The sequence below is a fragment of the Moschus berezovskii genome, chromosome 4 (genome assembly GCF_049115385.1).
Source record: "Moschus berezovskii isolate FMDL1 chromosome 4, NW_MosBer_1.0, whole genome shotgun sequence".
In the NCBI taxonomy this organism is placed as follows: domain Eukaryota; kingdom Metazoa; phylum Chordata; class Mammalia; order Artiodactyla; family Moschidae; genus Moschus; species Moschus berezovskii.
In genome coordinates, this window is record NC_142463.1 from 105,270,002 (window position 1) to 105,286,232 (window position 16,231).

Here is a 16,231-nt window from a genome sequence, read left to right on the forward strand (position 1 = left end):
TATACAATCTTGACGTACTCCTTTTCCTATTTGGAACCAGTCTGTTGTTCCATGTCCAGTTCTAACTGTTGCTTCCTGACCTGCATATAGGTTTCTCAAGAGGCAGGTCAGGTGGTCTGGTATTCCCATCTCTTTCAGAATGTTCCACAGTTTATTGTGATCCACACAGTCAAAGGCTTTGGCATAGTCAATGAAGCAGACATAGATGTTTTTCTGGAACTCTCTTGCTTTCTCCATGATCCAGTGGATGTTGGCAATTTGATCTCTGGTGCCTCTGCCTTTTCTAAAACCTGCTTGAACATCTGGGAGTTCACGGTTTACATATTGCTGAAGCCTGGCTTGGAGAATTTTGAGCATGACTTTACTAGCGTGCGAGATGAGTGCAATTGTGCGGTAGTTTGAGCATTCTTTGGCATGGCCTTTCTTTGGGATTGGAATGAAGACTGACCTTTTCCAGTCCTGTGGCCATTGCTGAATTTTCCAAATTTGCTGGCATATTGAGTGCAGCTCTTTCACAGCATCATCTTTCATGATTTGAAATAGCTCAACTGGAATTCCATCACCTCCACTAGCTTTGTTCGTAGTGATGCTCTCTAAGGCCCACTTGAATTCACATTCCAAGATGTCTGGCTCCAGGTGAGTGATCACACTATCGTGATTATCTTCGTCTTGAACATCTTTTTTGTACAGTTCTTCTGTGTATTCTTGCCACCTCTTCTTAATAGCTTCTGCTTCTGTTAGGTCCATACCATTTCTGTCCTTTATCGAGCCCATCTTTGCATGAAATGTTCCCTTGATATCTTTAATTTTCTTGAAAAGATCTCTTGTTTTTCCCATTCTGTTGTTTTCCTCTATTTCTTTGCATTGATCACTGAGGAAGACTTTCTTATCTCTCCTTGCTATTCTTTGGAACTCTGCATTCAGATGCTTATATCTTTCCTTTTCTCCTTTGCTTTTCGCTTCTCTTCTTTTCACAGCTATTTGTAAGGCCTCCTCAGAGAGCCATTTTGCTTTTTTGCATTTCTTTTCCGTGGGGATGGTCTTGGTCCCTGTCTCCTGTACAATGTCACGAACCTCCGTCCAGAGTTCATCAGGCACTCTATCTATCAGATCTAGACCCTTAAATCTATTTCTTACTTCCACTGTATAATCATAAGCGATTTGATTTAGGTCGTATCTGAATGGTCTAATGGTTTTCCCTCCTTTCTTCAATAAGATACCCTAAATATTTGGCTTCCAGTGCAAAGATACCATCCATTCCTACATTGCATGTGACCCAGTTCCTACCTGGGAAGTTTCTGTAATCCCTGCCCCTGTGTTCCCTTGAAGAGGGGGTGAGGTGTTCACCAAAGTCTATTGCCAGATTCAGAAGTTCTGCCCACTCAAGAATGGGTCAGACCTCCTCCTTTCTGATGTCCATGAAGATATTAGCCCCATTGAGAAGCCACCTGCCAAGAGTGATTGGGCTGGAAGAGGCTCCAACGTTCTGCTTGACCAACCTCTCTTATGGGCTCCTAAGATGCTAACCTGGGCTTAGGGAGCATATGCCACTGGAGAAGTTGAGATTTATCTCTTCTCAAGAATACAAATTCCTTTTAAGGCAATGTGTCCCGCCTCTTCCTTCTACATAAGGGCAACGTCGACATAATAGCTTCTGCCAAACAAGCCCCACCCATAGCCAAGCTGGCATTGACTTTGGCCTGGGCTTCCTGCCAGGGAAGGGCACTTGCCAGACTGGCTTAGGCCAGTCTGAGTGAGCTGGTCCTGGAAGTCTGTAAGGTTTGCTCAGCTCCACAAACCCTACAGGCTGGCCCATATGTAGGAACAGGAGAATGGAAGATTTTTCCAACTCCTCATCTGCTAGGGGCTGGCAGGGTGATTCTATCTTACAAACACCGGTCTCGGAATTGAAAGGTGAAGGCAAGACTAATGTTTGGGGTACAGCCATACACGCATATGTGCTTAGTCGCTCAGTCGTGTCTTAGTCTTTGTGACGCTCTGTACTGCAATCCGTCAGGCTCCTCTGTCCATGGGATTTTTCAGGCAAGAATACTCAGTGGGTTGCCATTTCTTCATATAGGCATAAAACGCTATACAAAACTTCAGTTAAGCAAATAAGTTGCTCCCAAGCCATAAGCCCCACCTCTAGGTAAATCAGAGCGAGCTCAGATGGGCGTGTCCTGATACATCTAGACCACGCCTATTGCACCCTTTCGCCCACTCGTTGGCCAATGGCGCCTTAGGGGCGTGTCCTGTCTTGCCCCCGCCCCTGACGCGACTCTACAAGGTGGGGCGGTTTGGCGCGCGCCCGCCTAGAAAGAGCCGGACTGCAGGGCGTAGGGTTGGGCTTTGTGCTGCGACCCCCGCAGGAGAAGATGAACGGGACGCGTAACTGGTGTACACTGGTGGACGTGCACCCGGAGGGGCAGACCTCGGTAAGAAAAAGCGTTCGCGCCCCCTACCTATCTTGGTATTCTCATTTTAGAATTCTTCTTTTCCAGTGCCCCGCGAGGAGTTCGCTGGCATCACCTGATGCCGCGCTTGGTGTGGTCAGCTCCTCGCGGCGCTTCTCTTTTTCTACCACTTTGCAGCGGATCGTGGGGTCAGTAGGATAAAGACTCTTCTGAGGCTCGAGGACACGGGGCTTCCCTGCCCTTTGGGAGGACACTGCGGCTCTTGCCCGGGACTCGGCGCGGGTCGCCGGTGCGCGCTGCTCAGGCTGTTAGGTTGTGTCGTAGGAGAATGAGCTCCAGGGATGGGGTTCCTGTGCTCTTTTGGACTTTGGTTCCCATCGAGGGGGATTAGGCTTTTCTGTGGGTTCTGGTGACTTCAGGGGCTCTTCAAAGAACTTCGTAGTGCTTTGGGCGAGCAGCAGCAAGACAAAGGATACAAAGTGAAATTCTAGGGCTTGGACTGGAGGGTGGGGGTGGTAGAACTCCAAGTACGCCGAGATTGGCCAAGGACTCTTACCCATCGCTAGGAGGCTGTCTGCTTGGGGTCACCTCTCTGCTATGATTTCTGCTCTTTCCCCCACGCCGGTTTTCCTGCTCCCCTCCTCCCATCGGTCAGCCGATAGCTTCCTGGGACTTGTGGTTGGTTTTGCTTCCGTCTTCAAGCACGGAGCAAGTGGATGGAAGGGATGCCAGAACCTGGGCTGGAGAAGGGGAGGGAAGTGACCTGCACGAGCTTCGAGAAGGAGCCCTTGCCTACTGCTCCAGTGCTAAGCGATCTGCCCAGCTCCCCTCACTCCCTGGGCCTCCTCCCCGCCACAGCAGACCGTATGATTTTTCCTAATGCCCTCGGAGGAGGGTAGCTTGTGGCTCTGCTGGGAAACCTGACCCAGAATGAATGTGTACTATTTCATCAGTTTCCAAGCTATTCTGGGGGAGAATGAAACGGGAGCCAAGGTGATAGGGAGTTTGTATCCCTCCCTTTCCCCCACTGCACTCTGATTCCATTCAGTCTTCCTGTCTCAGCATGCCCTTGAGATAGAGCTAATCCATCTGCACCTGGATTATGGCTTTTCAAAGTATATTTGTAGAATAGTTGGTCATTTCAAGTTTAGGGTATAGATGATCACTTAATTCGGCTCACAGTCCCCTCTCCATTTCTGTCCAGGCTGTGAGTGTCTATCACATTACAATTCAAGTATTGCTACTGTCCAACTCCAATACCCCCATCCCTGTCTTCTGTTTTTTGCCACGTCCCCAACTCTGGGACACGAAGAGATGGGAAAAAAAAAAATCCATATTCTATTGTGTTAGACCCAAGTCCTATTCCACATGCTTGCTCACTGTTTTGGAATGGCTGAGGCAAGGAACAGAATATGAAGGAAATAGAGGAGAGGGATGACTGGACTTCTTTTTGCTTGTTGTAGAAAAGAGATTCAGAGAAGTTTTAAATCTAAGGCATTGGCAGTGTTGAGAATGAATTGACACTCTCTTCTATCCCTTGATGCTTGTCTGGTGGAGCAGAAAGAGTGGATTGGAAAATAGCAAGAAATTCAGACAGTCTCCAGCTGTAGATTAGTTTGAAGCTAATCAGAGGCCTCTAGAACAAGAGAGAGACAAATTCTCTTTTATTCCTTCTTACCAGGCTGAACTTGAAAGTTATTTGACTTCAAAGGTGGGAATGAAATCACTATTGCCCATATCTGGTGTTGGAGACATTCCTGAGCTCTTACGGAAGAGGAGATGGTAAACAATCAATCAGTCAGGAGACAGGCTTTGTCCTGGATTCCTTTCCTCTGAGCCATCTCGAAGACAGAATTTATGGCTCTGGACAGTCCCCAGGAACCTCTCATATATTCATACTGTTGAATGAGTGCTCAGTGGATGTGCAAAGTGAGTGAGTGAATAAATGAACGAAGAAGTTGTTTCTTTTGGTGTCAGCAGTGCGGACAATTTAACTGACTAGTGTGTCCTGCTGAGTGTCAGGACCCTGGGACTGTGTTGGTGTTTCTCCAACAACCAGGCCATGTGCCTCAGTGCACCACACATGGTCACTGGAAATATGGCTGCTGCATTCTTTGGGTTATTGTACAAGGAGCCAGTGCTTTCCAGCTGCTGATCATAATCATATAGTCACTAAAATCAACTTAGTGGGTCAGGACCAGCCTTAAAAAAGAAATAGATGTGCTCAGAGCAGGAGGCCTGAAGAAATGGCCTCTCTATTTGTAACGCACCTAACAGGGATCTGGGTTCATTGTAACAAGAGGCACAAAACTTGTGGCCTTCCTGTGAATAAATATCCTACACATGTCTGCCTGCACTTCCACTGGGCAGGGACAGTGGGACAGGGCTCAGTATTGGAAGAAAAGTTGCAGTATTTTGTGGAAGAGTTTGCCACCTACAGCCTGTCTAACCCGTGCATGGGTGAGCCATGAATGGTCTTATAGTCATAAAAGCTTTGAACCTCTCTTTTCAGGAAAAAGAAAGAGATTCCAACTGTATGCTATTCTGGAAATGGTAAAACCATAGAGACAATAAAAAGATCAGTGGATGCCAGGAATTTGGGGGGAGAGTGCAGATGAATACACAGAGTACAGAAGTTTTATAGGGCAGTGAAAATACTTTGATAGTATAATGATGGATATATGTCATTATACATTTGTTCAAATCCATAGAAGGTGTAACATACTCACTTGACTTAGAGTGAATCTGAGGATGATCTGTGGATCCTGGGTGGTTATGATGTATCAGTATATGTTCATCTTTGATTAAAAAGTACCATTATGGTGAATGATACTGATAATGGCTATGCGTGTGGGAAATTTCTATATCTTCCTGTCAATTTTGTTACAAACCTAAAACTGCTCTAAAAAGCAACAAAGTTCTTATTTCTTAAAATAAGAAATAAGAGTTAACAGGCTCAGAGTGTTAGGATAGACATTTTTGGTGAAACTTTTGTTTCAGTTATATCTTTGTTTACATATTATATATTTGTATGTGTATTTATTTGATTGTGATGTAAAATGTGTTTTTTAAGGCCAAAAAACTTTGCAAGCCACTGTAGAAAATTGTACTGGCAAATAAAACCACAGATTAACCTCATACTCATTTTTTTAAAAGACATTTCCATTAAGTTCCCTTATTATAAACAAGAGAGTGGCTTCAACTAACTTAAGCAAAAGAGGAATTTATTAGAAGGAAATGGGCAGCTCACAGAATTTAAGCTTAAAAAGCCCAAACCAAGGGAGTCCTGGGGCCTGGGTAAATGGAAGGAGAGAATGGAGGGTTTCTAGTTCTGTGTGCACTGTTTCCAGCTATGTTAGGTCTTTTTGCCATTCTGTTCAAGATTCCAGGGAGAAAGTGTCATTGGCCCCTTCCCCACTTGGCTAGGGCTTGGGGTTCCTTGATTAACAGGCCCACCAGGTTACCCAGTAAAGGAAGGAGATTCTCCAAAACAAAACCCAAGGGCTGTTATCAGTGGAGGAGGATGGAAATTGGTAAAAAAGCAGCAATAGACTTAATTTAAATGATCTCTGATTGTCTTTCTTTTCCTTTTTTAATCATTTTTAATCATAGGAATGTATGTGTATGATTTTAAAAAGATCTAGTAATATCAAAGGCCTTTAAAAGAAAATAGTAAGCAATTCCCTACGTAAGGCCGGCTGAGCAGTAAAGAATCTGCCTGCTGAGGCAGGAGATGCAGATTCTATCCCTGGGTAGAGAAGATCTCCTGGAGAAGGAAATGACAGCCCACTCCACTATTCTTGCCTGGGAAATCCCATGGACAGAGGAGCCTGGCAGGCTACAGTTCATGGGGTCGTAAAGAGTCAGACACGACTTACACTTAGTGACTAAAACAACAGCCACCCCAAACCACCCAAAGTGGAAGTTACCACTCTTAACTCTTAGTTCTGTCTAGTGTTTATGGCCATGTTTCTAAATAGTTTGCTTATGATTTATCAGTTTTAGACATTGTTGACTTCCTGTTGTAGGAATTATAGGAAGGTTTATATTGGCACCCCTTATGTTCTTCCTTTTCCTTCTCCCTTCTTCCCAAAGAAATTATGTCACAGTTTTTGACTGAATTGTGGTTCTATTCATGACATTGCAGTTAAGAGCCTGGTTCTGGGAGTCTGACCCACTGGACTATAGTCAGAGCTTCAGTGTTTGCTTTGCCCAAGATCACTTTGATAAACTGCTTTATCTCTTTAGTCTCAGTTTCCTCATTTGTAAAATGGGGATAATAATTACATCCTTTTCATAAAGTTGTTGTGAAGAATGCATATGAAATATTAAGTACAATGCCTGGCACATGGTAAGTGCTCAGATGTTAGTCATTATTTTCTCTTTGTCACTTACGGCTAGACTGTTTTAACTCCCCCTGGTCAAGGGATGGAGAAAGAACACTCTGGTCAAGTTTTGCTCCTTCTCATTATGTTGATGTCTGCTCTTACCCGTTCCTTTCCCCTTTCCTCTGCCAGTGGAGGGTCTTGAGGGTCAAAAGGGACATCTCTATAGACCCAGAGTGAAGACCTGAATAACCTTGGCTAGTCTCAACTCAGCTGGGACTGTCTTAGAGTGATAGTCAGGGTTCATGTTTTAGCATCCTGTTCTGGGCTCTTTTCCTCCTTCTCCTTTTTCCGAAATCATGGCCAAGGCAGCTGGTGTGCCATGATGCTCTGGACTCTGATAAGGTCCCTTTAAGCATCTTATCCGTGTTACCCTTCCTTAGAATATTTTCTCCCCACCTCCACCCCAGGACTTTCCTGGTGGTTCAAATGGTAAAGAATCTGCCGGCAATATGGGAAACCCAAGTTCAGTCCCTGGGTTGGGAAGATCCCCTGGAGAAGGGAATGGCTACCCACTCCACAGTTATTGCCTAGAGAATTCCATGGACAGAGGCTACAGTCTGTGGGGTTGCAAAAAGTTGGACAGGATTGAGCAACTAACCCTCCCGTCTGCCACCACCCAGTCCTCTCTACATTTTTTATATTGGTCAGTCTAGCTAGAGAGGTTTTCTCAATATCTAAGTGGATTTGGAATTTTACATCAGCTGCAGTCTGAACCTTTGAGTTTACCCTGAAATAGGTGTCATTCCTTTAGGACCTCAGAAGCTGCATGAGTTTAATGCCAAGTCTTTCCTAACTTAGAAAGACTTTTTTTTTTTTTTACTAAAGTTCTGATTTACTGAAGGCTCACTATAGGCCTTATTTTCATTTTCTTTTTATAATAGCTTTATTGAGATATAATTCACATGACATATATATCACCCATTCCATATACAATTCAATGGGTTTTAGTATGTTCATAGAGTTGTAGTCATCAACACAGCTGGAACGTATTTCATCACCCCATAAAGAAATCCTGACCCATTAGCAAGCACTCCCCATTTTCCTCCAGTCGTCCCTCACCCCAACCCTTGTAGTCTACTTTCTTTCTCTATGGTTTGCCTATTCTGGATATTTTATCTAAATGTAATCATATAACATGTGATCCTTTGTGACTGGCTTCCTCTAGTTAGCATGTTTTTAAGGTTGACCCATGTTGTAACGTAAATCAGTATTTCATTCCTTTTTATGACTGAATAATAAATATTACATTGTATGAAAATATTTTGACATGTTCATCATGGATAAATGTCAGTGGGCTTTTGGGTTGTTTCTTTAAAAAACAACGTTTTGAAATTGGAGTGTAGTTGATTTACAGTGTTGTGTTTGTTTCAGGTGTATGGCAAAACAAATCACTCATACATATATCCACTCTTTTTTAGGATCTTTTCCTATACAGGCCATAAAAGAGTACTGAGTGGAGTTCCCTGTACTATACAGTAGCTTCTTATTAGTTGGTTTTTTCTTCTTTTATGAATAATGCTGTTATGAACATTTGTTGACAAGTTTTCATGTGGACTTATGTTTTAATTTCTCTTGGCAAGAAATACCTAGGTTTGGAATTGCTGGGTCAGAATATTTGCATTTTAAAAGAGGATTCTTCTGGAGCCATTGACGCTTACTGCAAAGGAATGAATGAATTCTAAGCCGGTGGCAGCCCTGGCTCTGTGACACCTGGGTGGGGAAAGAAACTCCTGGGCAGAGGAACCGTTCAGGTTCACTGACTGCCTGTCCCTTTCACTCATGAGCTCTGCCACACGCTCAGCCCGTAAATTCCTCCTCACACCTTTCTGTCTCCCCCATTCGTTGCCAGGTTCTTACCTTTAGGAGCACTACAGCTGATGATGTCTCCAAGCAGGCCAGGAATTTGGGGAATGCTGGGCTCAGTGGGAGGGTCTGAGAGGGGAGGCTTATAGAGTCACCAGGCATTTGGCGCCAATTTTGCCCATGTTTCCCGCAGGTGGGAGTGGTGGGGTGGAGTGTGCACCCAGATGGTTTCGGTTCCATACGCATGCACTCAGAGCGGGTGGGACAAGCTTCCTTGCCTGATGATAATTATGGTATGTGTCTCTTTGGGTCACGATTCAGTCTTGTGAAATACCTTTGTCTCCTAGGGGTGGGGAGGTTTAGTTGAGGGAACAGGTATGTGCCAGGGAGACTCTTGGCCTAGATTGCAGCCTGGCCAACAGGGGCAGGAAGAGGAAAAGAAAATAGAGAGGAAGGAAAAGGAAATGGTCTTGTAGGGCTTGGGGGCAAAAAAAGCAAAAATCACAAAGCAAGGTAATCAGAGACTGGAGAACGGGAGGGGGTGCCAGGGAACTGGGGATTCCAGGCTGGCTGGGCACGAGGTGGGTTTCCTAAAGGAAGATTGGCTGAGCAAAAGGGTGTCTTTCTCAGAGTTGAGAGTTCAGGAGCCCACCTACCTCTCACTGCTGGCCCCTGTGTTTTGCTGTGCCAGTGGTCCAGAGAATGAGAACAGCTGCCCCAATTTAGGGTGCCACCCTAAATCCCTTTTTCTCATTTCACCTCCCAGTCACCTTGGTCAGCTCTCTGCATAGAGCTTGTCCAGCCCATGCTTTTGGGCAGGGAACCAGACAAAAAGCAAACACCTGTTTTGTTGGTTACTCTGTGGGGAGGAGCAGGAATGCAACAAAGGGCCAGCTCTGACCTAGAGAGCCCTGCAAGAGGCAGGACCAAGAGTATCCTCTGAGACCTGTGAGCCAAGTGGGTTGGGAGTCTAGCCAAGAGAGAGTGGTCCCCCAGTCACTGCACCTAGCCTCTTTGACTTTACTGGGGCTTTCCTCAACCTCACCTCTTGGGAACCGTTGTTTCAAGAGGCTGGCTTATTTCCATTTCTCAGAAGGGAAAAACTCAGGTGGCTACTTGAGAGACTGCGGACATTCCAAGTGGAAACAGGGAACAGGATCAAGGGACAAGATGGTGGAGGAGTGGATTATCGCGTACGGATAAATTAAGGATGCTGGTTTCCAGCGGAAGGTCAGTCGTACTCAGAGGCCCTTGACTCTCACCTGCCATTCAGTCCTCATGGCCCTCGTAGCAGCCTGGGGAGTGGGAGCTGGGAGACATATTTTCCCATGGGTCTTTCCACTATTCACGTGAGCCTGAGGTGTGAGAACCTCTGGGGCCTCCCTGTTTATCTCCCTATCACTGTTCCTTAGCGTCTTGATCTCTAAGCCCTTAGCTATGTGTTTACCCCCTCCCTGCTCTGAGGAGTGAGTCACAGCTGGAGATTTGTTTGAACAGAGTGGAGAGGCTGCCTATAATTTATAGGTGGCTGGGCTTCTCCCCAAGAATGTTTATGAGGTTAGAGGCTGCTTACCTTGTGATTAGCTCTGTTCCTTTTTCCCTAGAGAAGCTGGCTCCCCTTCCTATCTTGCCGTTCAGAGAGTCCCCAGAGAGGATCCCCCTGCTAGAAATATATTTTGGGGTATTCCTAAAGCTCCCTGAAGCCCGCTCACAGCCCTGGGGTCCCTCCAGCCTCAGAAACCAGTGGCACCAAACATAGAGGGGCCTGGGTTTTCCTCCTTGGCTATGGTTTGGGGTTGTGGGGTGAAGTCTGTGGCCTTACGGACTGGATCCTCTGGTTCTGGAGGATGAAGTGCCAGAAAGAACCCTAGATTTATTCATAGGCTCCTTTTATTTTTTTATTTATTGAAGGCACATGGGCTTAGTTGCTCCATGGCATGCGGGATCTCCCTGGATCAGGGATAGAACCCGAGTCTCCTGCATTGGCAGGTGGATTCTTTACCATTGAACCACTAGGGAAGCCCTCACAGGCTCCTTTTAGACAGTTGGTTTCACCTACTCCCCTCCCTTGAAGTTTTCCTAGAGCTCCTTGGAAAAGTCAATGCTGCCTCACTTTTGGGAAGTGATTTATGGTTTGCAAAGTACTTTCACACTGTTCCTAAACATCTACTACCTACTTGCTAAAGTACAGGCAAGGTAGGTATTATTAACCCCCATTTTGCAGATGGGAAATTGCCCAGAGAGATAAACCCCACCTCTGTCTCGAAGTTTAGTACTTTTTCTTTCCTTCTCTTTTAAATATTTTATATAGGAATGTTACACAAATACATTTTTGTTGCAGACTTCTAAAACACTGTAGAAGTATTGATATATGAACTGAAAGTCCCTTTACTTCCTCTGACATTTTCTGTGTGTTCAGTCGTGTCCAACTCTTTGTGACCCCACGGACTGTGGCCTGCTAGGTTCCTCTGTCCATGGGAGTTTTCACACAAGAATATTGGAGTGGCTTGCTGTTTCCTCCTCCAGGGGATCTTCCCAACCCAGGGATCAAACCGGAATCTCCTGTGTTGCAGGCAGATTCTTTACCACTGAGTAGACTTTTTCTAGCTTAGTGTGTATGAGTTCAGTGCTTTTCTATTGTGGTTACTTTCAAGAAATGCCAGTGTGGCATGGTGGTTAGGAGTACAGACTCTGGAATCACAGGGCCTGGGTTTGAATCCTGACTCTTCTCCTTACTAATTATGTGACCTTGGGCAAGATACTTATGTGCCTCAGTTTTCTCATCTGTAAAATGGGGATTTATACCTAACATATTGTTGTCTAGTGAGGATTAAATGAGTTAATACACTTAGAACAGGATCCAGTAGGGCTCAGCATGTAGCATTCGCTTTATTTAGGAGTTGACAATTACTAATACTCTGAACATTTCTCCTGCATTGTGTCTCAGAGGTTAAATCGTCTGCCTCCAATGTGGGAGACTTGGGTTCGATCCCTGGGTTGGAAAGATCCCCTGGAGAAGGAAATGGCAACCCACTCTAGTACTCTTGTCTGGAGAATCCCATGGACGGAGGAGCCTGGTAGGCTACAGTCCACGGGGTCACAGAGTTGGACGTGACTTCACTTTCACTTTCAATACTCTGAACATATATATGTACTTAAATAAGAGGTCATATTTTATGAATTAAATTGTGACTTGCTTTTTTCACTTAATATATCTTTTTAGTATTTATTTGGCTGCATCTGGGCTTAGTTGTAGCACAGGATCTTTGCTGCATCACGTGGGATCTTTGTTGCGGGGCACAGACTCCCTGGTTGCGGTGCATGAGTCTCTATTTGTGGCATGCAGCCTTTCTAGTTGTGGCACTTGGGCTCCAGAGCACATGGCCTTCAGTAGTTGCAGTGTGAAGACTTAGTTGCTTCACGGCATGGGATCTTAGTTCCCCAACCAGAAATCTAACCTGCATCCTCTGCATTGCAAAGTGGATTCTTAACTACTGGACCACCAGGTAAGTCCCTCACTTAATATATCTTGGAGGTCTTTTCCTGTCAACTTGCAGAGGTTTACTTAGCAGTGTAGTATTTCATAGCATGGATATTGCTGCTGCTGCTGCTAAGTCACTTCAGTCGTGTCCGACTCTGTGTGACCCCATAGACGGAAGCCCACCAGGCTCCCCCGTCCCTGGGATTCTCCAGGCAAGAACACTGGAGTGGGTTGCCATTTCCTTCTCCAATGTGTGAAAGTGGAAAGTGAAAAGTGAAAGTGAAGTCGCTCAGTCGTGTCCGACCCTTAGCGACCCCACGGACTGCAGCCTACCAGGATATTACCATACTTAATTCACTCACTCGAGGCTATTTATGCTGTTTCCAGGTCTTTAACTATTGTAAAGAGGATTGCAGTTAACATTTTTACACACATATCTTTGGGTAAATGTGCATGGATTTTCATAGGGCATATTCCTAAAAGTGGAATTATTCAAAGGGTTTAAAAAAGTATGCACTCTTAATATTGGCCAAATTGATTTCTAAAAATACTATTATAATCTCTGATGATAATATGTGAAATTAGTCTTTTTTCCCGCATCCTCACCAATCCTAGGTATTATCAATATCTTTAAATTTTGGCATTCACTTGATCTAAAAATGATATTTCTGCAGGATTTACATGAAGTAACTCACTCACTTTACTGAAAAGCAAGAAAGGATACCTTTGATATGGGAAGTTTTTTTTTTTCTGTCACACCATGTAGCATACGGGATTTTAATTCCCTGATGTCCAGGGATTGAACCCATGCCCATGCCCCTGCAGTGGAAGCACAGAGTCTTCATCACTAGGCCACCAGAAAAGTCCCTATACGGGAAGTTTTAAAACATAACAAATAAAATGGTCACCTGTGTACTGAACACACCTTAAGAAACAGAACATTACCAATACTTTGAAGCTCCCTGGGGTCCCTTATGGATCATAACCCTTCTTCTTCCTCCACAGAATTTGGGAATTTTGTATTTGTATATTTTGCTTTTTATTATACTTTTACTCCATACTCAAGTAATGTATTGCTTAGTTTGACGTGTTTTGAACTTTGTATACATGGTATCATCTGTATTCAACTGCTTACTTTTTGGCATAACATTAATTTTGAGATTCTTTCATGTCGATGCATGTAGCTGTAGTTCATTTATTTTCACAGCTGAATATACTGGTTCTTTGTATTACTGTGACAGAGTTTATTCATCCATTTCCTTGTCAGCACACCATTTGGGTTGTTCCCAGTGTTTTCCACTGCAAGCAGTGCTGCTGTGAGCGTACTTCTATGTGTCTTATCTTACACTTTTCAAATAAAAATTTAATGAAATGCCCCCCAAATGATAACTCATTATTATTTTAATTTTTGCATTTCCTTTATTACTGGTAATGTTGAGCATCTTTTATATATATATTTTTAGCCATTTGTATTTCTGTTTTAAATTTATTTATTCATTCATTTATTAATTTATTGGCTGTGCTGGGTCTTCATTGCTGCCCGTGGGCGTTCTCTAGTTGTGGCAAGCAGGGGCTACTCTTTAGTTGTGTGCATGGGCTTCTCATTGCAGTGGCTTCTCCTGTTGCAGAGCGCAGGCTCTTGGGTGCCTGGACTCAGTAGTTGCCGCACACAGGCTTCAGTAGTTGTGACGTACGGGCTCAGTAGTTGTGGTTCATGGGCTAAGTTGCTCTGCAACATGTGGAATCTTCCCGGACTAGGGATTGAACCCATGTCTTCTGCATTGGCAGGCTGATTCTTAACCACTAGACCACAAGAGCAGTCCCTGTAGTTTTTCTTAGTGTTGCCTTTCTTGGTCTTTGCTCATTTTTTTCTTGTTTCCCCACTTTTCATGTCTGCTTTTTTTCAGTGTTCCGTACCGCTTCTGTAAACTGAGGAGTCTAATGTTCTCAAAAGAAAAGGAATTGGGACGATCCCAGACCACATGAATTACCTGGAATTCACGTGACACATATTCTTTGATGTGCCTACTCTAAGCAAGGCACTGTGCTAAATAAGCCATCAAGGTCTTCAGGAGCTTATGATTTTATCGGGGAGAAGAGTGAATAAGTAGTTATGGAGGAATGGGGCCTGCGTTACAGTGTAGGGTTTGTAGGATGCAGTGGGTGCAGGAGCAGGTTCTGACAGAAGGGTGCTAGGGTAGGACTGTTAGAGCGAAGCCTCAAGGTTGAGTGCAGTTCTCCAAGGAGGCAAGGGATGGGAAGGTAATCTCAGAGAAGAAAACAATGTGCACACCTTTGGGGAGGTGGAAACGTGTATTGCACTGGAAGGCTCATCAACAGAAATTTGGATTTGGGTGCTTTGCTACAGCAGGATCAGGAAAGTTTGGAATAGCTCGTGTCGGGTACAGGTGAGGTCCTGGTGGGAGTCAAGACATTATGTGATGCAGACAGTGATAATAGGTCTGATCATAAGGGAATTTTAATGCTATGATAAGCAGTTTTTAATTTTTTTGTTTGCTTTTAAAAAAGGCATACATTTATGTATGTATGCAATAACATGCATACATAAATGTACAACCAAGTAATTTTCACAAACTGGACACTAACCATCACCCAGATGAAGAAACAGATCATTGCCAGTATCAGGGGGTCCCCTTCGAGTTGTCACCTACCCTCTATCCTCACGGGTAACCATAGTCTTGAGTTCTGAAAGCATTCTTAATTTTGCTTGTTTTTATCCTTTTTGTGCAAATGGAATCATATGGCATACTTTATTGTCTGACTTCTTTGGCTTAACCTATCTAAAAACATAGCCATGTTGCATGTCCGTTAGTTCATTCTTTTCCATTGTTGTGCAGTGTTCTGTTGTATGGATGGCTATATCACAATTAATCCATTCTACTCCAAAACATTGCTCATTTTGGCTATCGTGAAAAATGCTACTGTGAACATTCTAGTATGTGTTTTTTATGGGGAAACTATATGTGCTTTTCTATTGAGTAGATAACCAGAGGTAAAATTGCTGTGTTATAGGTCGGGAAGATCCCCTGGAGAAAGAAATGGCACCCCATTCCAGTATTCATGCCTGGAAAATCCCATGGACCGAGGAGCCTTGTGGGCTACAGTCCATGGGGTTGCAAAGAGTCGGACACGACTGAGTGACCTCACTTCACTTCACTTCAGAATGCTTATAAGATTGAAGGCAGGAAGAGAAGGGGACAACAGAGGATGAGATGGTTGGATGGCATCACCGACTCGATGGACATGAGTTTGAGCAAGCTCCGGGAGTTGGTGATGGACTGGGAGGCCTGGCATGCTGCAGTCCATAGGGTCGTAAGGAGTCGGACACGACTGAGCGACTGGACTAAGGGTGTCATTCATGTGTTCATCTGTGGTGAAAGTGAAAGTGAAGTCGCTCAGTTGTGTCTGACTCTCTGCAACCCCATGGACTGTAGCCCACTAGGCTCCTCTGTCCATGGGATTGTCCAGGCAAGAATACTGGAGTGGGTTGCCATTTCCTTCTCCAGGGGATCTTCCTGGCCCAGGGATCGAATCCAGGTCTCCCGCATTGCAGGCAGACACTTTAACCTCTGAGCCACCAGGGAAGCAGATACTTTCAAAGTGATTGTGATTGATTGTGATAATGAGCAAACCCTCCATCAGTGTATGAGAGTTCTGATTGTTTTACAGCCCCTAACACTTGGTTATTTTTTTTTAAACCCGTCATTCTGATGGGTATTTTGTGGTATTGCCTTGTGATTTTAGTTCCTAGTTCTTTGATAACGTGGCTAATGAGATAGAACCCTTTTCATATGTTTTATTGACTATGTGAATATCCTCTTATGATTCTATTGAAGTGTTTTGCTCATTTTTCTGTTGGGCACCACTCTCTCTCCCTCTCATGTCCCCTCCCTCCCCTTCTTTCTTCCTTTAAATATACTCTTTATTTTGAAATAATTTTAGGTTTATAGAAAAGTTGCAAAGATAATACTCATATACTCTTCACCCAATTTTGACTGAAGTGACTTAGCAGCAGCATCTTACATAACCATGGCACATTTGTCATAACTAAGAAATTTTTAATTGATATAATACTGGTTAACTAAATTGTAGACTTTAATTGGATTTCACCAGATTTTTCACTA

At 44.2% G+C, this 16,231-nt stretch overlaps 1 protein-coding gene and 1 non-coding gene across 4 annotated transcripts in view; both read left to right on the forward strand.

Moving 5' to 3' along the window:
* Positions 1 to 2,285: 2,285 nt before the first annotated feature.
* TUFT1 (tuftelin 1) overlaps positions 2,286 to 16,231 on the forward strand; it is a 47,459-nt gene continuing 33,513 nt past the window's right edge. For all 3 annotated transcript variants that reach the window (XM_055402600.2, XM_055402602.2, XM_055402601.2), the window contains exon 1: positions 2,286 to 2,435. In XM_055402600.2, the coding sequence (XP_055258575.1) occupies positions 2,376 to 2,435 (60 nt within the window). In that variant the 5' untranslated portion in view covers positions 2,286 to 2,375. The remainder of the gene's footprint in view (positions 2,436 to 16,231) is intronic.
* Positions 4,630 to 4,759, forward strand: LOC129541901 (small nucleolar RNA SNORA11). Its single transcript, XR_008682954.2, has one exon. It is a non-coding gene; the product is annotated as a small nucleolar RNA SNORA11 (small nucleolar RNA).